We start from the raw sequence: 25,444 nt of genomic DNA on the forward strand, positions 1-25,444 counted from the left end.
TAATCAGATTGTTCAGTACAAGAAACCCTTAAAGGATCTTTAAAGTCAATATGGAAAACTGACATTTACTTAATTTTTTAATACACACTCCTAGTCTTCTTTGTACTATTTTGACCAGCTAATAAATAATGTATTACATGTAAAACAATCATTAACAATGTTCACAACTGTAGATGTAGAAGAAACAATAATGCCAGCACTGAAATCCCTGCGATAAATCAACCAAAGTTCTTCTGAATCTCAGTTCTTACCGTTGAACAAGTACAGTGCCATGAAGACTAAAGAGCAAAGCTGACCTTATTACATCATGGCCACCTCAGCCAGAGATCATCTGCCATCATTAAATTTCACTCTGACACAGACAGACAGAGAGAGTTAGACATTTATCTGACAGAGAGCAACTTGAATATTTTACTAAACACTTCCTTCAAGTACTGCAACATTAACGTCAAGGTTTCAGGTTTAGGTTCAGGTTTATTCAGTAAAGTTGTGAAAGTTATACTGCAAATCTCAGTCAGTTGTTGATTAGAATGTTCATACTGATATTTCCTATAGGGAAAACGATCTAAGCGCATGGTCTAAAACGCACGGCGCAGGTGCGTGTCTGAATCCACTTTTGCTAGTTTAACGACGGGAAAAATGGTCAGCGTTCCCAGCGCATGGTCTAAAAGGGTTGTCCCTATTCTCTTAATGAGTAATGGGTGTGTTTTGGGCGTAACGTGCAATAAACCAATCAGAGTCGCATCCCCCATTTCCTTTAAAAGTCAGTTGCGCTCGCACCATGGCGGATTCGCTATTTACAAGACGGAATTTGCAAGTGGAAAAACCGAACGCTTCTCTAGTGAGGAAACGGATCTGCTCGTGCGCGAGGTTAAAGTGCGCAAGCAGACCATTTATGGGAAAAGCCTGATTCTACCATATCTTTGGGGCTGTTTACACCTGGCCACTTCATGCGTTTTCTCAGATCGGATAGCTATTCGATTGTGAAAAGACCAGGTGTAAATACCCTCCGAAACGCATTCGAGACGGATTTGAATCCGATCGCTCAAACCACTTCAGGAGGTGGTTTGGGCCGCATTCCAGACAAAACTGGACAAGTGTAAATGCATCTGGTTGTTGAAACCACATATGTAAATTGTACTCCTCCCAAAAAGGCAAAAAAAAATTTACGTGTGAGAGCGTGTTATAGGCTATATGTAGCCAGATATGACGACGCTACTGGAACACGCATCACCTCAGATGAGAAGCTGAGCATCTATTCATTAAGCCAACGTGCAAACTATCGCAAATCAAAGTGAAAGTAAGTCGCAGACACTTAACACACAATCGTCATCATTAAAAGTAAAGAAACGAAATGATCTTACCAGGGCTGTTGCTGCTCTCTCTTATTGCGGTCTTTGATTTTGACATTTTAGCTGATGATCAATAAAATGCAGCTCATATCTGTTGCTTTCATGACGTGCACTCCATTAAATCTGCAAATAGCGCGGAAATTGAAGATCGGATTTAAATCCGTTTCGCAAAAACACATTTATGTGACCAGGTGTAAATGGAATCGTTTTGATAAATCAGATAGCTATCCGATCTGGGAAAACGCATGAAGTGGCCAGGTGTAAACAGCCCCTTTATGTGCACAATATTCATCTTTTACATTGTAATCCTTTATTTTTAATACTTGGCATGTTTGTGCACTGCTGCGCATCCCTGTGTGTAATAAGCAGAGTGTACGCGCATTGTGGACCCACTTATAGGCGCATATTACTAACGCACTCTTTAAATAACAAACAAATATTGCGCCATTGGACCAGGTTTCAGTTGGTCAATGGCACAGTCTAGCAAAAAAATAGCAAAAAAACACTTGCATCGCGCCTGGCTCTGCATTGCGCCAGGTGTATGATAGGGCCCTAAGTCTAAACCCCTCCTTTCCGCGAGCCAACTCTGCTCTGATTGGTCAGGCGGCTCAGTCTGTTGTGATTGGTCTACCACTTACAGCGCATGACGGGAAAGAAACTGCAATTTCCAAATCAGAATTTCAGCTGAGACTTTCTCAGTGCTTGTACTCAAAGTGATACAAACAGTAACAATGGCATCCGTTTTTTCCCCCGTATCAATTCCAACACGAGTCCTCATCCTTTGGAAGTGCACGTAAAGTGGATTTGTAATGCTGAAAACAGGATCTTCTCGACACAAACCAAACTCTTCCAGGCTTCAGCTACAACTACAGTGTTTGAGGGCGAGTCAAAATAGACGTTGTTCGCAGGCAGCCAATGAAGACCATAGGCTGGCATTATGGAAATTTGTAACATGGTTGTGTAGGTTTGTAACAGGAAGTGAGACTGGAATTGCTAAGGGCAGTTCAAAATTGATTCTTTCTTAAAGGAGAGAATCACATTATTTGTTGTATATGTTGATCTTTAAAACTTTGCAAACTTTTTACATCCATAAACAGCTATACTATACACTACATGAAAGGTAATATATGAAAAAGCATAAAGGGCACTTTAAGAAATAAGTTGTGTTTTTGTGAAGAGTCATCTGAAAGGTGTATACTCAAATGGAGATGAAGACTGAACTCATAATAGATTTCAATAAAAAGTGTTTTAGTCATGTATGGTGCGGGTTGCCCTCCTCAGTGTTTTTCACCACCTTTAAATAACGTGACCCAATGTGTTTCACTAAAGATGGCGCCGGCCGGCTCCTACTCAAAAATACTCTTCAGAAACCTACAGGTGACGTCACAGACACAACGTCTATTTTTTTTTTTTTTACAGTCTATGGTATATACGCTATAGCGTAGTGTTGTCCGGGACCTTCTTGCTGCTCAATTTGAGTCCATTCTTTACATAAAGCTATGGTTCAGAAGACTGGGAATTTAGTGCATGAGTTGTATGGACTATTTTTTATGGTTATTTTTTGAGCTCCCATTCACTTTAATTGTTTGGAAAACATGAGCATGAACATTCATCTCTTTTCGTGCTCCACATAAGAAAGAAAGCCATATGGGTTTGGAATGACATTACAAAATCATCAGTCCTTTTTGTTTTAATTTCTTCCTGATATTATTTTATTTTTAGACCATATCACTCTGGATTACCTCAGGCTGTGGTGAACATGCTATTAATGTCATCTACTGACGAGTCATCAACATAATTCCTCACATAGGCTACGGATGAAAAGACTCGAGACTAATTCTGCCATCCTCCCACTGCCAGCATGGCTAATGCCTTTCAAAGTCTCAACATGGGTTTAAAAAAAAATCAAGCTAAACCTTTGATTTGCAGGTATCCACTCTCAAGTTCTCAAAACAGTTTATTAGTTACTTGCTAGTAAGACACCCGGAGCTTCTGACCTTAAATATATTTTATCTTAACAGAATTTTTCGTCAAGTGCTGCAAATGATCAAATCAGTAGCTTTCTCTGAGCTATAGTGTGTGTGTGGCCCTCACACCTTTTAAGAAAAAAAAAACACCTCTTTTGTCTGAACGACCTTATCATTTACACTCAAATAATGAGCTAGGTGTCTGCTTTCTCTCAGCGTTTAATGAAAAAGCCCTAACAAACAATGGCATTGTGAATTAATGACGGGCACAAGACACATAAGACATAGTTCGAAAAGGGCTTTGTTTCAAAGGGTCTGCCAAAGAACCAGCCATCATATACAAGAATCAAGGCCAAAAACCACAGCCACCACTTTAACTATATTAAGGGAATGAGTGAAATTAAACAGCATTGCACCATTTGAACTGGTGGTTTAAGTACAATGTGTTAATGTTGTAATAAAAATGACCTGTAGTAGCATTTCAACATAAAAATACTCAGAACATTGCATTACAACACCCTGGCTACCACATACAACACCTAAGCATTGTGTCCGAGGGTAAAAGAGATGTATAAATGTGAGTTTGTCTGGATGAGGCATACTGATATTTATATATAGCTAAACTTCAAACCACTTCATAAATAAACCCTCATATAGCCTAAGTGGGTTGCTTTCACTGAAAATAACTGAAACACACAAATTAATAATTCACCTCATATCCAAAGTAAACCCACATAAACATATTGGTCACAAGTTTAAGGTCAATAATGATTTTGAATGCTTTTGAAAGAAGTATTCAGTGTCACATGATCCTTCAGAAATCATTATAATATGCTGATTTGCTGAAAACAGTTGTGCTGCTTAATATTTTTGTGGAAACCATTGCACTTTTTTCTCTATTTTTTTACAAATAGAAAGTTGAAAAGAACAGCATTTATTCAAAATAATGTTTTTGTAATAATGAAAAAGTCTTTGTCACTTTTGATACATTCAGTGTGTCCTTGCTGAATAAAACTATTAAATAAAAATAAAATGTAACTGATAACTTTTCCTATAAATGTTGCTCATTGCTATTTCATGTTCACCATACTGCATAATATAAATCTATAGAATCATATTGCAGGTGTTTGCAAATAACTTTTTTAAGCAACGATGCAAGCACCATTTTATATTGATATTCTCCAGTTTCTAAAAATCCAGTCAATAAATTCACTTCATCAAGAAAGCTTTTACAAACTGCATATCTACAAAAAAGGCCATGCATTTTAAAATGAAATAAATGAAATCCTACAATAACAGTGGCACAGAGACATACTGCTTCATGTGAAACTACAACAATGAACCGCTGTCATTAGTCCTTTCCCAGCCATTAACCACCAGCTGGAACCGACAAGCCAACTTGAACAAACCTGAATAGAGATCACTTCTGATATCTTTGAAGTTTTAATATGACGGAGCGGAGTCGGCCCCTTATACGATGAGAAACCAATGAGTACAGATGAAAGCAGCCCCCTCTATACCCATAATTAGAAGCCACAACACAAAGGAAAGGCAGAACAAGCACCAGCCCTGATGAGCAGCCAGCAAAGTGGAGGACGCAATTTGTGCAAGTCCTCTCTGTAATCAGGGGTCACTCACTTCTTCCCAGATCATACTGAAATACAGAAAATTACAGTTCAGAGGGGGACGACTGTAACCATGGCAATTTAACATCTCGGCTGCTGCTGAACGCTTCAATACTCGACTATGATTCCAGTCAGGGGATTAACTTCCACATTTGGATTGCTGACTGTGGATTTTGCATGCAGGAGTTTGCATACAGAAATGCAAAGCTCTTTAGGGAAACACAGAAAAAAGAAAAAAGAATATAAAAAAATATCATTCCCTCTAAATACAGATGGAGGAACTTGCTTAAAGCCTTGCAAAAGAAGAAAACTGCTTTTCTGGTAACTGTGTTACATCCATATTGATAAAATGTGGTTTCTTCAGGGAAAGTGAAATGTGCCATGCTTTTACATTTCCATCAAAAATAGAATTTCGATACGGCTATGCAGAAATATCTAAGCACTTTATAAACATGATATTTTTTGAACAGTGGCCTCAAACAGTAAGAATTTCTAAATGTCAAACCAAGTAATACTAGAGCTTTCTCTGTGCTTTCTGAGTATTTTTCATTATTTTAAACATTACATTTATTGTTTTAGCATTTAAAATTATGTTATTTATTTAAAACAAAATTTTGATGGGGCACTAAAACAACTTTATACTACGGTATGAACAGGCATATCCACATTTTTATTTCTATACAAAAACTGTCTCAGAAGGTTACTAACTAGCTAATGCCCTGTCCAAATACCCACACTTGAGGTCTTGGCCGTGACAGGAGGTAAGTGAGCAAGGCTGTCCCATGTGCCCTTAATGCACACTAAACCCACACTATCTCGAATACCGCTTAATCATAATCATGCATTATGTTCGGGAACTCACATGCCCCGAAATCGCGAGATGTCAAGGAAAACATTCCACGAATTAAATTAATTATTTATTACATATAATTTGGTAGTAAAATATATAGGGCCCTATTTTAACGATCTGAAATGCAAGTATCAAACGTGAAACGCAAGTAACTTTGTGGGCAGATCCCAACGCATTATCTAAAATGGGTTGGTCTGAAGTAGCTTCATTACTCATGTGGTTTGGGCGTAACGTGAAATAAACCAATCAGAGTGTCACCTCACATTCCTTTTAAGAGCAGGCGCGTTTGTTCCATGGCGGATTGCTATTATAACGCTGGCGGATTTGCCAGGCGCACGCCAGGAGCGGTTCACAGCCGAGGAGACCGACGTTCTTGTCAGGGCCGTAAAAGACAGAAAAGTGACAATGTATAGAGATGGGAGAAACCCACCCAAATTAGCTTCAGTTAAACAGGCGTATAATAATTTGAGTAAATGTGTAAGCTAGATTTATACCTATTTTTTCACATCTTCATGGACACCACAATGATTTGCCTCGTGTGGAATATTTTTCCTTGTAATTATGTATGGTTTGCAAAAATTGCAACTGTTGTGTCTGTGTGTAGATGAGAGAAGCAAAGTGTATGCGCGTTGTGCACACGCTACATTATGGCCAAGCATGCGCCCTTAAAATAGCATCTGAACGTGGCACTGACTTTAGACTAGGTTTTTCCTGGTCTGTGGCGGATTTGTTTTCTGAAACTGCAAAATAGCACCAGGGAACGTTTGCACCGGAACACGCCTCTTCTTTTCGCCCCCCGGGAGCGCAAGTTCATTCCCTTACCAACGTGCGTCTGTGGAGGGAAAAGTCCGCTGTGCGTCGGGTGCAAAATAGGAATGATACATGCATCGGTGTACAAAGTCAATTGCGCTGGGTACAAGATAGGGCCCAGAGTGTTGCACATTTTATTGGTGCAAAGATACGTAGGGTACGTGTATTTTGTACAACATTTGCAACTGTTTTTTATCACTTAATTAGAAACACCACAATTTTAAAACAGTGTCTTCTGTTAGTTACATAGTTACGACTACTGAACAGTCATTTAGAAGTTTATTTTAAAATACAAAGTATAAAAATAAAATCTATAAAAAAACTCTGTAAACACTTGTATTTGTTTGCAAGACTATACAGTAAGTGTGTGCCATCAGGTAATCAAAAGTTATATACACAGTTGCAGTCTTCACGCCAACTTGAACGCTTTGGTCAAATACAGGAAATACGTCATGTAAGTAGACAAGTGTTCAAGAGCAAAGACTGCAAGGGTATTTGGACAGGGCATAACCCTCCTAGTACACACACTGAGACTGAGACTGAGATAAAGTTTGACATGAACTTGAGTTAATCTCTCCAGGCAGGTCTAATATACTAATACAGACCAAGAGTGAATTCAGCTCTGCAAAAAAAAAAAAAAAAAAAAAAGCCTACTTATGATCTTGTTTCCCCAAGGTGATGCTTAAAAAAAGATAATAAATAAAACTAACTGGCATTTGATCGTGTGATTTCTGAAGCTCTCTATAGTCAACAAAAGGTCTCAGAAAGGCCTATTTGCACTGTGATCATCAGAAAACAAAGATAATTGGAGATGATGTTCAGGGGCACAGCGTGTTAAAAATGTTCGCCATGGCTTCATGGAACTAGAGCATTTATAAATGTTTCAGATACAAAGCACAAATCAGGGACACAAGGGAAACATTTCTCACCAAGAATTTCCTTTAGAAATTCCTTCTAAATCTGTACATTTAAATCACAATTTTGAAAACGAACTGCAAATGAATTGCTCCTTACAACAAATTAGTGGTTGATGTGTTTGGTATAGTTATATACTGATATATAGACAGAGTGGCAGATATAATGCTGGTTTAGGTAATTTAATGATAGCAAATAAGACAATGATTACTCAAAATTCACTTAAAAGTATTTGGAAAAAGAACCCAGGAATATTTTGGAATAACTTCACTTAACTGTTTTTGTCTAATGTTGAAATTTTTAAATAATCAAATAACGCATAGCTACTGTATTGGTCGATAAGTACCAAAAAGATGATTAAATTATGAAATGACCATGTTTAGTGGATACCAAGTGATACCATGATACCAAATGTGTGAATTATAAAGAGACTTTCAGGAGGATAAACTTATAAAGATAATTTACATAGAAAGTTCTATAACATTAAAGGTGCTCTAAGCGATGTCTGATTTTTTAGGCCAACATTTTTTTGTCACATACAGCAAACATCTCCTCACTATCCGCTAGCTGCCTGTCCCCTGAACACACTGTTAAAAAAACGCGGTCTCTCTAGACACCACAGGCTCCACAAACGCCAACAAAAACAAACTGGGCTCATCCACACCACGAAACACGACAAACTGTTTCAGCCAATAACCGACAAGAAGGATTTGGGGTGGGGTTGAGTGCTCGGATGAGGAGGAGGGAGGGTCTAGCTAGCCTCCGTTTTGTTTGACAATACTTTAAATGTCAACAAAAAGTGACGTCACCCAACATCACTTAGAGGACCTTTAAGAAAATTTGTAAAAAAAAAAAAAACCTTTTCTTTTGAAGTCATTATTCATTAGAAAAATGTTGTACTAAGCCTATTCAAAATGCTGTAAAAACGTGTGTACAGTTGAAGCTGATTTAAGTTTTGGGGTCCAAACTATTTCTCCCGACTTCCTTTAAGCCTTAATATAAAGGGGGTCAAACCCACCTGTCACGGTAAAGCTGCAGCAATCCATCTGAGCACTCAGGAGGATGATTAAACTGACTTTTAATAAACACAGAGGGAAACAAAACACTACACGCTATTACAAAACGTTAACACAAACCAAGTGCTTAAATACACAAGGGAACTAAGAACAGGGAACAGGTGTGAATTAGAAACCAAATAAACTAGTGGCAGGAAAATGAGAACAAAGGAAACAGGAACCAAACCAAACCACAATGAAACCAACATACATGTGACACCACCAAACCCAAACAAGTATACTCCCAACACTACCTATGTTTGGATATGTACCATGATGATATCATGGAATTCTATTTGAAGTACCTTCGAGTCTTATGTAAATATCATGGTACTGTAAACCATTTGACTAACATGGTATTACCATAAGTGTTCCATGGTGCTTTTATGAAAATCCAACAATAGGCTTAAATTTTTAAAACATGGCTAAAGAATAAAGCAGTTCACAATTTAAGAATATTGATATTTTGTATTAGGCGTTATGGCACTTCTGCAATTTGGTAAGCTAAAATTAAACTTTAAAAATGATAACTGTTTTTGTGCATAACCATACAAGGAGTTGTGTGGCTATTAAAAATGTAAAACTATTATACTTCTACATATTGAACTCGAGAATACAAATAATACACATTAAATATGGTGTACATAATATTCTGTTCCTGTACTGGCACATTCTAATTACTGTATGATTCAGCTTTAATAACACACTTGTAACATTTGCAAATTCAATACAATGTACATAGGCTGTCTGAACGCATATTTTTCTGAATAATTACTGCTGAAAGGCATAACTAATGCGCAGTACTCAACAATAGTTAGAGTACAGTGCAATATAAAGTGACCTCACTTCATGACAGTGGTAGACCATCTATTTCCAGCTAAAGCCAGTGTGTCTAAATGCAGAATTGGTATCTGAACCTGTTCATCTTAGCAGGACACAGCCGGCCCACATTAGTAGTCATCTCCACCCTCCCATACCTGTCCTGCCACAAAAACTCTGTCCAGACCTACTGAGACTCAAGTCTCATGTAACACTCAATCCATTTCCTTCAAACTAGTCTGTTCTCAAGCAGTCAAACAACCCAAAAGGCCAGGTGGGCCTAATGTGATTTAAAAAATGACAGTATCTTAATTGTCCTCTAAAAACATTCATTTCACAGCTTTGAGAAATGTTGTGTATGTTCTAATTTAAATGTGCTCCTAAAAATGCTGAGGTGTTGATACTAATAACCTTTTATTAGCAACTTATATTTTGCTAATCCTCCATAAACAGATTTTCACGGTTATACGTATCCCATTAGCCCACACTGCAATGGCAGCAATAAATCCATCATGTGATAATGATATAGCATGCAGTACACAACTTTGCTATGATTTACAAAAAACATTAGCATTTGCATGTGTTCTCCTGCTGCAAATGTAATAACCATAATTGAATAGGGCATTTAAAAATGTTTTTTCCGATAATGTCACAAGCCAAATTTAACACATGTGTGATATACAACAAGCTTAAATGCATGACATAGAATTGAACTTTACCTCTAGCACTAGCCAAAGCTGGTCCCCGTTCTTGACATCCTTCTTGTAGAACATTCCAAAGAACTTGACGACATTGGGATGGTCTGAGAGAGCTTTTAGGATGTTATATTCAGCTTCAATTTCCTCATCAATATCCTAAAATAAAAAGATGAATTGATATTTTTTACATTGAATTCAGAAGACTGACACTCTTTGCTGTTTTAAAGTAAGGGTGAGCCACTGTAAATGTTTCTTAAACGGGTTGTTATATTTGTATTGTAAGGAAAACAGGAATACTCTTTTGGTATACCATGACAGTGAGTAAATAATGACAGAATTCCATTGACAGAAAGACAGAATTTAATTTTTGGTTTATATTTTTCCTTTAAGAAAACAAAACAAAAATAAAACAAGAAACACAGAGCAATGGCTCAAACGTCTATTTTCATTTTTGAGTGAACAAAGACTTTTCTTTAACTATTCAAAACAAATAACACACATGGAGGCACTGATGCAAAAAAAAAATTGTTTCCAAGTCATTTTATCTATTGAATTTAGCGAAGCCAGAAAGGCCATAAAATGTCAGCATTAACAAAGCTCCACAGCAGTGAAACTACACATGAGGCATAGACTGAAATAATATTTGTTGGCTTCCACATCCTTCAAGGTTTTTGGACCAACATCGGAAAATTACTGTTTACTGATTGAGCCTGAGGAAAAACAACCTCTGAGTGTAGAATTTTAATGGATATGGTACACAGGTCTTTTCTGTGATGCCTTTTGGCTTCAAAAATGCTCCATATATCTATTACTACACATGATTATAGCATTTCCTGCGGTTGGAAAGCAGTGCAAATAAATATTTGTGAATATCTGAGGTACAATGGCTATGGCAGCTGCAGTCTATTAAATTAAGCCAAGATTTATTTGATCTAGATGAGTGATTTTAAATATACTGGCAGCCAAAGGTCCATTGAAATACTTCCAAGCCTCCTTTCAGGACTTTGAAAGGGTGAATTGGAGAAAGGGAAATTAACACAAATTGCACATCTTCTGAAAAGCCATCTCATCATGATTAGTCTGGGTATATGCTGTTAGAGGTCCTTTTATTTGCCAAAACACTAAAAGAAAGAGTGTCTGGCTGGAGAAATAACGAGCAGGACAGAGACACAGAGAGCCTTTTGGCATTATCTGCAGGATATAGATGTTCTGTTCTTATATGACAATGGCGAGTGGAATTGCCTGCAGGCCTCTCTTAAGGCATAAACACTCTCACAGGTACAAACAAATGTGCAAATGCATGCATACAGATGCAGACAAATGTGAACTGATTGAACCTGAAAGGTCCAAAATGACCCTGCCCTTAATGACCCTGCCCTTCTGTGCAATTTTCTCTGTGTTTAAAAATGGTGACTTTATGATATGACTCTGTCTCTCTTTATAACCTAAAAACACACACCACATACAGGTTTTATCAAGTAGGGTTTTACTCACATGGATTGGATCCAATATTTTGACGGCGGCTTTGCTGCCATTGACTCTGTTAAGCACTTTATAAACTTTCCCATAAGTCCCTTTACCAATAGTCTCAATGATCTCCCAGGTATCAGATGGATCTGGAAAGCTGTCAAAGACGATGGATTTCCCTGAGCGAGGAAACATCTTCCCGAACGATCTCCTGAGGAGAAAGAGCACATATTGAGTCTTGAGCCAAATGTTTTTTTGCAGTTATAGACGGCCCACTCACTGTTTTCCCATTTGACTTACAGTGGTTAACACATTAGTTGATTTATCACTTGTGACGCCTGTACAGGCAAGATAAGATGAGTAAAAGAACCCCTGCATGAAAAATACATATATGCATGTATGGGCTTAGTTAGTCTTAGGACAGCTGGAGCTATTTCTGTTTGACAGTAAAGTTACTCCAGGATTAACAAAAATCCATATAGAGTAGTAACAAAACTTAACACCCTTTATCATGTCTGACTTGGCTCTGAAAAAGCTGTAGGCTTTTTGCCTGTTATTGAGGATGGAAAACTTGTTTTGGACTAAAATGTTTTGGTTATATTTACGTCTCAAGGGTTTTTTGATATAAGAATTTGTGAATCCCTTTTCAAAAAACAAGGTCTGAGAAAAGAAGGAAGATCTGATCAAAGGTTGAACATCTGAGGGTGCAGTGAGCCAATTTAACAAAGGGCCAGACATTATGTTCCTTCAAAGGCATCATTATGTTGAGGTACTGTAACTCAACAAAAACTGGCTGTCCTCCTCAGAAACTATGACTTAGTGAAATAAATTATTACATTTTATTTAGCACAATGCAAAAACTTTGACAGAAACCCAGTTGCAGAGTTATGCATGCTCTGAAGAAAACATTAGTCGTTTTGTCTGTGCAAAGCACTATGCTAGAGTATTCTGAGTAGTTGCCAGGGTGTTTCTATGCTGTGGCTGAGGTTTTCTGGGTGTTTTCTAGGTGGTTGATCACTGGCCTAAATCAAAAGAGCTCTGGTCTCTAGATATGACTCGGAGGTCCTTCGTTCAATGCAAATTTTGCTTTTTTATACTTCCAGCAAAGTTTAGTTCTATCCCTAATTAAACACACCTAAACCAGCTAATCAAGATCTTCAGGATAACTAGAGACTAGAGAGGGTGTGTTGGAGCTAAACTCTGCAGGAAAGTGGTCTCCAAGAGCAGGATTGGACACCCCTGATCAGGTTGGATATCGGGAACCGGTTCCATTATAGAACCGGTTCCAAATTGCCAGGCGCAAGAAGACCCGCATGCTGTTTCTTTGCTGGACACACATCCAAAGTGCACTCACAAAAAAAGTTATTTTAATTTTGAACCATTCAAGCATAAAAAGACTTGTACGCTGTTTTCTGTTCTGCGCACACATGCGCTCTGCGTCTGAAAACTGATAAATGCTGCCTTCGGAGGACGCATTACAAGGTCGGAAGGCATCAAGGCATGTCTGAATGCAATGTTAGTTTAACTTCTGTCTCCTGAGATACCTTCATCTGATCGTTTTTTTTAAGGCAGCATAGATGTGTCCTTCGCTGCCTTTGATATCCCACAATCCAGAGCTTTCTATTCTGTGAATAATAAAGATGGCGTCTGAAAGTTGCGGCTGTGGTCAGTTTGTGTGTAAATGTACATTTTTGATAAACATTTTCCACTTATGATGTTATTTCTAGCGAGAAATTACTATTGTAGTCTGTAAATATTCTCTAAGTTTTCACCAAAGCTCGCTCTATTTTGCTGTCGATCATTAAACCGTTACACTGCCTCAGAAGTCTGTCCGAAATCAGTTTCGTGAAGTACCTTCATACACCAACGCTGCCTGCAAAGTCACTGCCTGATAGGGCAGCGAGGCAACAAGTCAGCTGCCTAAATGTGTGGACAAAGAAAACATGTGTAACAGTATATTGGATCCGTGCAGCTCTTAACGTAACAGCAGCCTAATATTCCTGCTGCCGTCTCTATAATAACAAACAACAAAATAATCAAACAACAAAAGACAGAGAAAAAATTAACTCACTGTTCTTGACTGAATAACTTTTGTAACTATATGTAATGTATATTTTATTAATAAAGTGCAGTGTTATTTTTACATTTGATTTAAGTTCCTGCATCTGAATACCTGCAAATCTTAAAACACTGTTTAATTTCACTCGTATCTTTGTTTAGTTGTATTTATTTGTACAATTGCTCATTTTTTATTTGTTATTTTTCAATACCTGAGTGTTTACTTCTCGTTAATAATGCTTGAAATTGATATTAGTTAGACTAGTTGTTTTTGCTATGGTATTTTTAAACCATAGGGAAAAGTTCCTTGTGTAAGTGTTCTTTAGCCTGTTAATTTGTGTTCATGGTATCGGCTACCATATGTTTTGCAATAAGACTTAGAATAAATGTGCATGATATCTACGTTGTTGTTGTTTTTTACTTTGTTGTAATCAAAATTAGGAATCAATAAGAATCAGAATCGATAAGCATAATCGTAATCGTAATCACTAAAATTAAAATAATACCCAACCCTAACCAAGAGCAAATCTTATGTCTGATCACTCTAAAAAGTAATGCAATATCTACATTTAGACAAAGTAGTCTGCTGAGTTCCCTTGAAATGGGAGGAACTGTTTATAATAGAGGTCTTCACCCCTGCTCATGGAGACCCACTGTCCTGCAAAGTTTATTTCCAACCTGCTTCAGCACATTCATTAGCTTGATTAAAGGATATTAATATATATTAGATATATAGAGGTAGCTAAACTCTGCAGGACAGTAGGTCCTGAGGGGTAGGGTTGAAGACTTCTGTGTTATAACAGTCAGGGTTTGAAATTAACTTTTTTACTTACCAGCCATATGGCTATTACATTTTTAAGTTACCAGCCATTCAGAACTTCTACTAGCAAAAACAAAATTATCAGAAATAAACCAGATTATCAAAGTCACAGCTTAGATTTAAATATATTTATTATTAAATATGATTCTGAATCATTGTATTGCTTTCAGCTTTATGACATTCAATCACTGTTTGCGGATTCCATTCGAATAAAATAAAATGGAAATAAAAACAAAAACATTATCTGTGACTTCTCTTATGATTGCCATGAGTTTACCTGCATGTAGCAAAAGATGCTAGGGCGCCATGCCAGTAATATCAGGCATAAATACTTTAGAAAATGTAGTTTAAAAGAAGAACAATTCATTATGTCTACACAAAAGCTAAGCAAACTTGCCATTCTGTAAGTACTGTTAGTAATCACTGATCTTATTATACTGTCTGTCTAACAGAGTCACCATTTGTGACCCTACCGGGGGAAAGTTCAACCATCTCTTTCTCTACTCTAACCACAATTAAACCTACTTTCAAGATGAAAACAGCAAAGGTCAACATGTCACTTACATTCTTTTCTTAAATGGTCGATGAACATTTTGTTGAATAAGTCCATATTGACTCTGTTGAGGCAGTCGTGCCGTGTGAACACTTGTGGAGGAGTTAACCACAGCTAAAGCTAATCTCAGCAAGCCATGCCTGGCACCAGAAACAATGCTAAGCAGCAGAAGATATGTTGGGATTAAGAGGAATTACTTGACTACGCCATGAGCCTTTCCTCATTTAGATTCTCATTGATAAAGGTGCCAAAGCTAGTTAGAACAACTAAGAATATAACGCCAGGGGGACTACCTCTCTAACCCAAAGAAAGTAACAAGACAGAGTAGTTTAGGAAGCATCCTTATCCTTTTGTTAAGGGTTGTACACCAAAGAAAGCTTTTTCATGCAGTGTTTAGTATTTACATAACCCAGTACTTTTGCCATTTTTTCTAGAGTACAAATGAATGCCCCATTACTTTTTTTAAGCAAAAAAGGCATACATTCTATTTTCTTTAAAATGAAAGATTATGTATGTAGATTCCTTACAATTGTAACATCATTTGGGGAAAAAATGTACATGGTGAAAGAAACACAAATTGTAGTGTTGACTATTTTTCTATAATTCGCACAATCATTCAACCCAGTCAATCATTACCGGAGTTAATGTGTTAAGAAAATTATCAAACAGAAATATACGCTTATCAACCACTACAAACCAACGCATGGTCCCAAATTAATTAGCTCCCCAGTGAGGGACATTTTAATCTAGGCTAAATCTGCAATCCTATTACCTACTCCTCCAACATTTGTTTGTTGTCAGTGGTTCCTTTTGCTCAGTTTCAAGTTCATTCATATTTTGCACCCATTTGTAGAAAGTGGCAATTAAGTTAATATGTTTCAGTATACAGTACTATGCAGTAAAAGGGAGCATGTTGGTCTGCCTGATTTCTGTAAAAACCAGCATAAATTATATCAACAAGTTTAAAAAACAACCAATCCTGTTATAAAATGTAATTTGAGCATGATAGGACATTATTAGTCATTACTTATGCCAAGAGATTAGCCTTCTAAACCGCGAGGCCACGTTGCATGTAACTGAGCACATGAACAGCTCAATGTATAGTATCCGAGGAACTTCCAGACATGTTTAATAATGAATTGAGCTTCTATATGTTACAAAACTCCATGACATAGAGACACAGGAGAAACCAAAAGATAAGACTAGCCCACCTTAGCATTCACAAATTACAAGACATTGGGTGTGAGTATGTAACATGACCTCCCCTACCTGAGGTACTTAGAGGTTATTAGATGCATTAGTGTATGCATTTTTAAATGGCCTTGCAAAAGGCAAGCATCACTATTCCGGCTCATACTTAGGGTTTGAGGCATTAATGATGATGGACTCTTTTCATGTGGGAGCAAACACCAAGCAACCACACAGAACACCATAACAACCACCACACTCTGGCAACCTCCCAGAAGACCTTTGTTCTCAACTCTTGCCCTCAAGGTCCACATTCTTGCAAAGTTTGGCTCCAACCTTGATCATACTCACCTGCCAGTATCTTTAGGTGCATGTGTTCACACCATATTGTAATTACAGAAATTACACGATTTAAACTTGTAAAAAAAACGTTCACAACCTCGTAGAGCTCGTAATTACAGTCTGTGCGTTTTCTGAGAGCTCCTCCTACTTGTACCACCTGACCGCTGCAGATTAATTTAGGCGTTGATAGTGGAGCCCTAGTGTCCGAGGACGTGAACAGCTCTGAACATAACGTCACGTGTTGTCATTTCGAGACTACGATAATTATCACATGGCGTGAAAGCAGCATTTCTAGTAATCCTGAACACCTTGATTAGCTTGTTCAGTTGTGTTTGATTAGGGTTGGAGCTAAACTTTGCAGGAAAGTGGACCTCGAGTGCCAGAATTGAGAACCCCCAACCTAACCTTTTGGCAGCAAGACTCACCTTGAAGCAATCAAAAGTGAAGTAGGCTATGTATGTTTGCATTAATTTTGTTCCTTTTTAACTGGTACATAAGGATATATTACTAAATCAAAGTAAAATTTCGCTAGACACACAAGGGAGAATTCACTAAGAATGAGAGCTGGTACCATTTTATTTGCACATGCTGCCTGCACTGGTTTAGCATCTGGTTAACTAAAGCATTTATGCAAATCAGGTAAAGTGAAATGCTAAAATTGTGTACTACAACACATCTGTATTATAAGGATCATCTACATGATTTGCTGAATTATTTCAGCCATCACAACAGAATGTATTATTTTATTAATACAATTATTTTTACCACAGCAATAATAGCAAAAGGCTAATAGAAATGATCTTAGTGAATATGGTACAATCCATAATGAGGCTAATTTGCATAGAAAGGAAGTGGTTTGCCATCAGAAGAATGACAATGACTTCATTTTAATGTGGCACAGCACTATTTTAGAGCGTTTAGCACCTAGCTAAACTGTATTGCGGCTGCAGCGTTTTGCACTGAAATGCTGTGCACAAAAGTGGTGCAATTGTAAATGTAGTGCAATAGTGAATTCACCCAACATTTGCATACCTGTTTTGGCCAGATGTCATCTCTGCCTGCTTTGCATCCAGAGAGCAACTTCATGAAAGTGCTCAGCACTCTGAAACATTACAAGATAATGCATTTTGCTCTATGGTAAGACTTGTCTCCTTATTTCACCTTTTTAAAGAACAAAAGTCGAAGCAACTTGAGGAGAGTAAGGAAACAGGAGCCAGGACCGCCAGGGAAAGAAAGACAAGAGACCTGAGCTAATTTACAAGGCTATGAGCGGGTTGAGGTTTCAGTTTAACCTTAGCAGGACAAAGTATACAGAGGAAAACGACTTATTGTAAGACACATTTACAGCATTACTACAAATGATCCTCAAGCCACTAAAATAAATATCAAGCTAAATTTAAGCATTTGTATATTTGTAACAACATAAAAAGAAGGGGGGGGGGGGGGGGGGGGTGGCTTAGTAAATTAGATAAGAAAATACAAGCATTGTTTTATGAATATACACTATAAATATGCACATTAAGAAGTCAACAACAGTAACTTTTTATCCTACCTGTTTTGTTACTCTAAACATGTTACATTTGACCTCACATATTATAAATAGATGTACTGCAATAATACCCAGCCATTACTATCTATACCAACTGCTTCCCAAGGTCAATTATTGTCATTGAATCAAAAACATGTAACTGATCTTTACCTGACACTTTAGATGCAAATCAGAACCACATCCCTATATACTTTCTCGTTGTGGCTAAGACATCTCACACACAGGCACATGTACACGTACACATTCAAAGCAACAAATTTCAGCCAAACCCACACCTGAATATAAGCAAATCGCAGAATTTGGTTATCTAACCCTGCCCTTACTAAGTTAATCTAAGGCATTGAAAGAAATGCTTTCAGCATAACTTATACACCTCAAATGCAATACAGATAGTTCCACAGATAGCTTTATTGCTTTGTCTTTTGTAAAAACAAACCAAGTTTTTCTATATTTGCAAAGAACTACAATATATTTAATAAAACTGCAGTTTCTCGAAATCTAAAATACCCTATGAACAACTGCTTTAAGATCTAAACTTTCAAACAAAAGGTAAAAGCCGACACCATGCAAGTAAGCTAACTTCAACTTACAGTTCACCGCTGCCTCTACATGCTCAGGTATCAATCAGTCACAGCCTCCCGTCGCCGAGGAAGGAGACTGTGCTTGTTACAGCCTACAGTTAGCTTATCTCTCTGTTTTATGTATTATTCATCAACAAAAAGTAACACAATATTGTACAATATCCCACCATGCTGGGCTTCTGACTGTTGCTTTAATGTCACTTCGATGTTGCTACTTGGCTAAGGTGACCTATGGACGAAGGCATGCAATATCACTTGCAGATGACAGAATAAAACAGGCGTCTGTTTGGACACCCGTACTGTAAAAAAAAAGTGCAACAGGGCATAACACCAGACTTCAGGCTATAGAGTAATGTGATAGAGTTTCTACCTACAGTGCAGGCACAAGGTAAAAGGAGGGTTAGGACAGACAGCTTGATTTCGATTTGAGTTTTATTGCCAGTGTTCTGTGTTTGACTCACCCGATAATGACTAACAGAGCAACAGATGGTATTGTGATTGCCATTACATCCAAGTCTACACTGTTGCAAAGATTTAATGTTACTTATCTATCTTAGAGAGACATCTAGTGTCTCTACCTCTGGCAATGACAACACCATGTCCTAGCAGACAGGGTTATTTCAGTATCAGTATGGCGAGTATAGATCATTTTATTTATTAGATATTGCTGCATTTATCTAAGTTCATAGACCTTTATTGACAAGAAAAAAAAGAAAGAAAAAAAGGCCAGTGTCTCCAATTCATGCATGTCATTAGAAAGGCCACCTGACTCAGCTGGGATTCAAACTACAACCTTATTGCTGTGAGGGAACAGTGTTACCCATTAAGCCACCAAGTTACAAACTTTTTTTTAAAAACACACACAAAAAACATCTTTAGTCTCTTATTATGTAACTGCAAAAAAAGGTTTTAACTTAAGATATTGCCACCTAGAAAAACTTACAAACTAGATTAGATTAGATTAGATTCAACTTTATTGTCATTACACAAGTACAGGTACAAGGCAACGAAATGCAGTTTAGGTCTAACCAGAAGTGCAATAGCAGCAAGTGCAGGATATACAGTGGTTCCATAGGTGCAGAACATGGATATGTACTGAATAAATATAGAGTTGAATACTATTATAAACAAACATTTACAGATAGATTTGTCCTATGAATATAATATACAGATAACTATTACTGTGAACAGAATTTACAGCTAGATATGTACTGAATATAATATACAGATGGCTATTACTATAAACAGAATTTTTACAGATAGATATGTACTGAATATAATATACAGATGGCTGTTACTATAAACAGAATTTTACAGATAGATATGTACTATGAGTATATATACAGATGGCTATTACTATAAACAGAATTTTACAAATAGATATATGTATAAGTTAGGCTAAAATGAGCAGTATAACAATGGATTTAAAGTAGTGCAAATAAAGTTTGGACAGAAGCTATCCGAGTGAAAGTGCAGTGGAAAGTAATTGCATATTACAGTTAAAGTACGGTATTGCAAATGTATATGTAAACAGTCGGTACTGTAAATAAACAGTGCAAATTGAGCATATTCCAGTCAAGGTAGTAGTGCAAGATGCATATGTAACCAGTTGTTACTATAATAACAGTCAGCAGTGCAAATGAACATTATAGTATTGCAAATAACAAAATGGAGGCAGGTGTGAGGAGGGAGAGGAGAGTCAATCAGTATATGAGGGGAGTGGGATCAATGAGGGTTAGAGTTTAAAGGAACACTCCACCGTTTTTTTAAATAGGGCTTATTCACCTTCTTTCCTACATTTAGATAGGTGGGCAAATGCATTTTTGTCTCAGTGCATGCATTGTTTTAGTTTGACAGGGTCGGCGCTAGCTTAGCTTAGCATAATGAATGGAATCCTTTGTTGCCAGCTAGCATGTCCTGAGTAAAAGTGATATAAAAAATTTAAAAAACCCACCTAATTACTTCTTGTGGCCTGCGTATTCACAACAAGTACAAATAGCGATGCAGATTAACACTAGACGATTTCCTATGCAGATATTGACTTGGGACTATATTAGGGGGAAGCACAGGTGAAGCACTGCTACTTGGGGGCAGAGATATCACGCCCAAGTAGCAGTGCTTCGCCTGTGCTTCCCCCTAATATAGTCCTTAATATATAAGTCAATATCTGCCTAGGAAATCGCCTAGTGTTAATCTGCATCACTATTTGTACTTGTTGTGAATACGCAGGCCACAAGAAGTAATTAGGTGGGTTTTTTAATTTTTTTATGTCACTTTTACTCAGGACATGCTAGCTGGCAACAAAGGATTCCATTCATTGTGCTAAGCTAAGCTAGTGCCGACCCTGTCAAACTAAAACAATGCATGCACTGAGACAAAAATGCATTTGCCCACCTATCTAAATGTAAGAAAGAAAGTGAATAAGCCCTATTTTAAAAAACGGTGGAGTGTTCCTTTAATAAAGAGACAGCTCTGGGGAAAAAACTGTTCTTTAGTCTGCTGGTCCTGGTCCGGAGGCACCTGAAACGCCTGCCAGAGGGCAGGAGAGAAAACAGTCTGTGGGCTGGGTGAGAGGAGTCCTTAAGGATGCTGCGAGCTCGATGCAGACAGCGTTTCCTCTGGATGTGGAGTCCCAGTGATGCGCTGGGCGGTTTTCACCACCCGCTGCAGTGCCTTGCGCTCTGCAACAGAACAGCTCCCATACCACACTGTAGCACAGTTGGTCAGGATGCTTTCTATTGCACAGCGATAGAAGTTCACCAGGATAGTGGAGGAAAGCTGATTCTTCCTCAGTGTCCTCAGGAAGAAAAGGCGCTGGTGAGCCTTCTTGACCAGGCTGGAGGTGTTGGTTGTCCAGGTCATGTCCGCCGAGATGTGGGTCCCCAGGAATTTGAAACTGGAGACACGCTCAACAGCCATTCCATTGATGTGGATGGTGTCGTGTGTGCCTCTTGACACTTTCCTGAAGTCCACGATGAGCTCCTTCGTTTTGGTGGTGTTGAGGAGCTGGTTATTTTCAGTGCACCATGTGGCCAGGTGCTTGATCTCCTCCCTATAGGCAGTCTCATCGTTGTTGCTGATGAGACCAATCACCGTAGTGTCGTCCGCAAACTTGACGATGGAATTAGATCCGTACACAGGCTTGCAGTCGGAGGTGAAGAGGGAGTAGAGAAACGGGCTTAGCACACAGCCCTGTGGTACACCAGTGTTGAGTGTGATGGACGTGGAGCAGTTGGAGCCTGATCGAACATTCTGGGGTCTGTTGGTCAAAAAGTCCAAAATCCAGTTGCACATGGAGGTGTTAATGCCCAGGTCTCCAAGTTTGGCTATTGATAGAAACTAAATAGATTTCTTACATTTTTAATAAGAAAATAAGACAATAAAAATAAGTTGTTCTTGCCCGTGTATATCTTGTGTGTAAATGCTAAGGTAAAACTGTGGGCGGTTAACGGGGCATTGCTAGGTGGTTCCCTTTCAGTCAGTCACGTTCGAAGTTACGTCAGAACGGAACTGACGAATTGGGATCTCGCCTGAGAGCCCAATCACCTTAGAGTGTAACCTATATGAGGTGGAGTCCCCTCTGCTTTGCCCTGATCTAGTTCCTCTGCCCAGTAGAGGGCTACTTCTGTGAATAGCCAGGGTGACCTGAGGATCACAGTGGGGGCTCCCCCGGCGAGTCAATCTCCGTGGGCCCCTCACTCCTCTAGTGCATAGCAAGTTGTGGAGCTTACGGTTGAGATTGCTGGACCTTTGCATGGAGGACCAAGCGTTTCATTAGGGGATCCGGCGGAGGATTAGATGTCAATCGCTGCGTCGGAGGGTGGGCTAGAGTCCTCCAGAGATGAAGATTTGGCTGCGCTGCCCCCTTCGGGGAGAGTAGCATTGATCGAGGCTTTCCCGGGCAGCTGATAGCGTCAGGCTCTAGTGGAAACCTCCACCGTGTCCTGAACGTTCGAGGCTGGATGACTGGTATCTCGGGGCGGCCCATGCTGAGTACCAGAGCCCTGCCCCAGTGCCTTTCTTCTCGGAAGTGCACGAAGAGGTCAATCATCAAGGTGGTCTATGCTCCCGTCACGTCATAACTAGAGTCAGAAGAATCTGAGGTCACTTCGTGCCATTCATGTTCCGGGCGAGCTCAATCGCACAAGCCGACGAGCTCTCACAACAGCCCACGCTCCCGGGAGAAAGGAGACTCCATCCCCAGGCGGTTCAGCTGATCTGGAGACGTTTCGGAGCTGCACAGGTGGACATGTTTGCCTCTTCGGACATGTCCCACTGCCAGTTGTTTAACTCCCTGACTGAGGATGCGCTGGCACACAGCTGGCCCTGGGGTCTACGCAAGTATGTGTTTCCCCCAGTGAGCCTACACGCACAGACACTGTGCAAAAGTCAGGGAGGATGAGGAGAAGACCTTTCATTAATGTTAATTTAAAAAAAAAACATTAAGCTTACAAGCTAACAAGCTTTTGACTGAATAACTTTTTTTTATATTTATATTTAATTCATACAGTGAAGACTATACAGTGTTTTATTTTTACAATTGATTATTCAATTTCTGTAGTATTTCTTACTACATGTTCAATAAACTTATTTAATTATTATTATTATTATATATTATTTATTTTATAAACTTTTTTTTATAAAAAAAAGTTTATTTCATTTGTAAAAAATTTCTATTGTATTTGTCCTATTGTTTGTAGGAGGAGGACTATGCATTTACTCATCTCACTTGAACAAAACATTTTCAGTATTCCTCAAACTCAGAATAACGCTAAACTGTAATAATTAAATATTTTAAACAATACAAATATACTTTATCTATTTAATGTCACTATATTTGCTGGTGACCTGGCTTCAATGATCCAATTCAACCATACCAAATAAGCAAAAATGAGTTAGGATAAACATCACATTTGTGTTTCATTTTTAAATTTGATCTAATTAAAAGTACTTAATTTTTGGAATCTGATTACATAATCCAGATTACAGTATAATCAGCTACTACTGGGCACTGCGTGTAACCATGGAAGTTGACTAAAGTAATATTAAAGATGGCAACATCCATAAAATTGGAAAGTCTTATCACATTTGACACAACAAGATTCCAATCGTGGTTTAGTAACTACCAGATGTGTAGATATGATGTATAATAATAATAATAATAATAATACATTTTATTTAAAGGCAGCTTTCGCAACACTCAAGGACACCGTACAGTTGAGTGATAGTCATAAAACAAGACAGCAATACAACAAACAACAGCTGTTTAACATTACATGATTTAAATTTTATCAGAGAAAGCTCATTTAAATAGATAAGTTTTAAGACGTGATTGAAAAGTAGTCAGTCAATCACTTTCTCATATAAAATTGTGGAAGAGAATTCCAGAGACGAGGAGCAGCACAGCTGAACGCCCTGGACCCCATAGTGACTAAACGAAGAAGGGAAACAGATGAAGAAGATCTAAGAGTATGCTTGGGGGTGTAAATATGAAGCAAGTCAGAGAGATATGAGGATGCAAGATTGTAAAGAGCTTTAAAAATGAGAAGCTGAATCTTGAACTCTACTCAATATTTAACAGGAAGCCAGTGTAAATGATAGAGAACAGGAGAGATATGCTCAATGGAGGAGGTTCTAGTAATTATACGGGCATTATATGTGTCAGCTGAATGCTTTAGATCCAGACACTGTCTCCCACTGGAGCATCTGGTCAGTTTTGTGGTCGGCATGCAACTTATGCTCCCCTCTCTACTCTACTATAAAAGCTGCTTATTAAGAATTGAAAGATGAAACGTTAGGAGGACTCTTGTTGTTTCAAATGTGAGAAGACTTAGCAGTTTTATGGAAGTCATCATCTTTGATATTCCTTTAGTCACTGTCACTGTGTTTTATACAGACAGTTCTTGGGTTAGATTTTTTTCCACCGAACATTTTACCATCCATTCATTTTAGGGTTTTAAAGTCTAGTGTTAATTGGAGAACATTTTTAAGTTCCACAAAGACATTTTTATCATCTAGTGATTTAGAAAACCACGTATATTGTGGTGCACATAAGAGCCACCCTCAAGAACTCTCAAAACAGTTCTCTGCTAAACCTAAGGTGTTACTAAGACCCAATTTAGACCTATCGGTCCAATGATTTGTTGCATGCCACATACAAATGCAAGCCATCAATCCATTCTACCCTTTTCTGCATCAATCAACACTGACTGAAAGTCTTTCCGTAGCTTCCATCCTCTCTTTGCTTGACTGGATGTCCAGTAAGTTACGGCATTCAACTCCCATTATCACATCCAATTATTTGCAAGCATTGACAAGCATCTTCTTCTCTGTCAATCAATTTCAGCAGTTTTTCACACTTCACTGGGGACAACACTCACCAACAGGGGCTGCTGCCCAACCTCTATATGTGTGTGTTTATCTGTGTGGCCTGCAGAGACAGAGCATTATATCTGAAGAGCTGCAGAAAGCTGAAATATTCATAGCTGCTTCTCTGTTTCTCTTGATTTGCTATGAATCTTCCGTGGTGTTCATTAGGTCCCTCCCTTCCCCGTGGTTCAGTTTTCACACCGGAGGAGACGCCAGATGCCATGCTGTTCTCTTGCCGTGTGCAACCCAGGAAGACTCCGTCAGAAGATGCCGTTACCTCTTGATCATCTCTTTTTACCCTCCCTGTCTCTTTCTTTCCTTCGCACTCTCTTTAGCACTTTCTCTCATATGACTAGCCCAGGCAAACATCATAATTCGAAGCAGTGAGGAGAAGCCAGCACTGATATTTCAACCTCTAGAAAAAGG

General features: G+C 38.4%; 1 protein-coding gene and 1 long non-coding RNA gene across 4 annotated transcripts in view; one reads left to right on the forward strand and one right to left on the reverse strand.

The window, feature by feature from the left end:
• LOC309509977 overlaps positions 1-25,444 on the forward strand; it is a 961,882-nt gene that overhangs the window by 103,424 nt on the left and 833,014 nt on the right. The gene's annotated exons all lie outside the window — the stretch shown is intronic.
• myo3a (myosin IIIA) overlaps positions 1-25,444 on the reverse strand; it is a 113,159-nt gene that overhangs the window by 64,199 nt on the left and 23,516 nt on the right. For 2 of the 3 annotated variants that reach the window (XM_082184963.1, XM_082184964.1), the window contains exons 6-8: positions 17,552-17,621; positions 11,586-11,769; positions 10,113-10,247 (exon numbers count right to left, since the gene is read on the reverse strand). In XM_082184963.1, the coding sequence (XP_082041089.1) occupies positions 10,113-10,247; positions 11,586-11,769; positions 17,552-17,571 (339 nt within the window). In that variant the 5' untranslated portion in view covers positions 17,572-17,621. Of the gene's footprint in view, positions 1-10,112; positions 10,248-11,585; positions 11,770-17,551; positions 17,622-18,218; positions 18,621-25,444 lie in introns of those variants that run through there. The other variant, XM_082184962.1, reaches the window with a different exon arrangement.

This window comes from Leuciscus leuciscus, assembly GCF_965113295.1.
Source record: "Leuciscus leuciscus genome assembly, chromosome: 11".
NCBI lineage: Eukaryota > Metazoa > Chordata > Actinopteri > Cypriniformes > Leuciscidae > Leuciscus > Leuciscus leuciscus.